The 1,317-nt window shown below is 35.8% G+C and overlaps 1 protein-coding gene across 1 annotated transcript in view; it reads left to right on the top strand.

The window, feature by feature from the left end:
• Positions 1-214: 214 nt before the first annotated feature.
• The window catches only part of LOC106871532 (CTTNBP2 N-terminal-like protein), a gene marked incomplete at its 3' end in the record, with an annotated part of 35,907 nt that continues 34,804 nt past the window's right edge, over positions 215-1,317 (top strand). The window contains exon 1 of the mRNA XM_052977835.1: positions 215-389. Within this exon, the coding sequence (XP_052833795.1) occupies positions 297-389 (93 nt within the window). The remainder of the gene's footprint in view (positions 390-1,317) is intronic.

The following is a 1,317-nucleotide window of genomic DNA, read 5'->3' as shown; positions in this document are numbered from 1 at the left end:
CTACCATCACCACCACCACCATAACTAAACGCCACAACACGGGACCACAAGAAACAAAACAAGCACCAACATGGTAAACAGCAGTACCAGAAGTACAGCCCTGCCTTCGCCATTACCATGCTACACCACCAATACTTCTTGCACAACGCCGCTGCCGCTACCACACCCACACTATACAGCACTATGCCACGACCACCACCAGTTCCACAGCAGAGAAGCACCGCCACATACCACCACCAATACCGCCACGACTATCAGCAGCAGTTGCTGTATTAGAAGCACAGAGCAGTTTCAAAATGGCGGCCAGGAATGTAAGAACGGGCCAACAGCAGCTGCCGTCGACGTCTTTCGATCCGGCGGAGAAATTACAGCAGTCTAACACATTGAAGGTAACCCTTCTATGTATCCATTCTGTTTCTTTCCCGTTTAAATTTGATATTTTTCCGATCCCTAAACGCAAAAAACCTACCCGACGTGCACAAAATGGCGACCGTGTTGAATGAAGGAAAAAAAAAAGAAAAGGAGAAACCCAAATATGGGAACTCAACTCTGTCTATCTTTCCCCCTCTCTTTCTCTCTCATGCTCCCTCCCCTTCGTTTATGCTTTCTGTATGTCTTTATCTATAGTCTGTCTCTGTATCACTTTCTTTATCTCTCTCTCTTACTTCTCCTCCCTCTAATCTCTTAGACTATCTATTCAGTCTTCTCTCTGTTTACGTATATATATGTATATTACCACTCAATTTATAATCACTCTCTTGCACACACACACACATATATATATATACATATATATATATATATATATATATATATATATATATATATATATATATATTCTACTATATATATATATATATATATATATATATTATATAATTAGCTACCTATTTCTTTGTCTCTACATCTACCTATGTGTATATCTTTTTTGTATGTCTATTTCTCTACCTACCAATCTATACATACCTATTATCTAACGATCAACCGGTATATCTGTCCATATAATTATCTATCTATCTATCTAATTAATGCTCAGCCGGTATACATATCAATATAATTGACTATCAGTTTATCTATATAATTATCTGTCAATCTATTTAATTTACCATTTATGTATATAATTATCTAACTATCGATATATCTATTTGTCTATTTAACAATCTGTCTAGCCGTCTACCTACCTGCTAATCTATCTATTTATCTATCGATCGATCTATCTACTTATCTATCTATCTATCTATCTATCTATCTATCAACCTAGCTGCTCTCAACCAGTTTCACTATATATATATATATATATATATATATATATATATA

This window comes from Octopus bimaculoides, chromosome 29 (genome assembly GCF_001194135.2).
Source record: "Octopus bimaculoides isolate UCB-OBI-ISO-001 chromosome 29, ASM119413v2, whole genome shotgun sequence".
NCBI lineage: Eukaryota > Metazoa > Mollusca > Cephalopoda > Octopoda > Octopodidae > Octopus > Octopus bimaculoides.
This window is presented reverse-complemented; position numbering and strand designations above follow the sequence as displayed.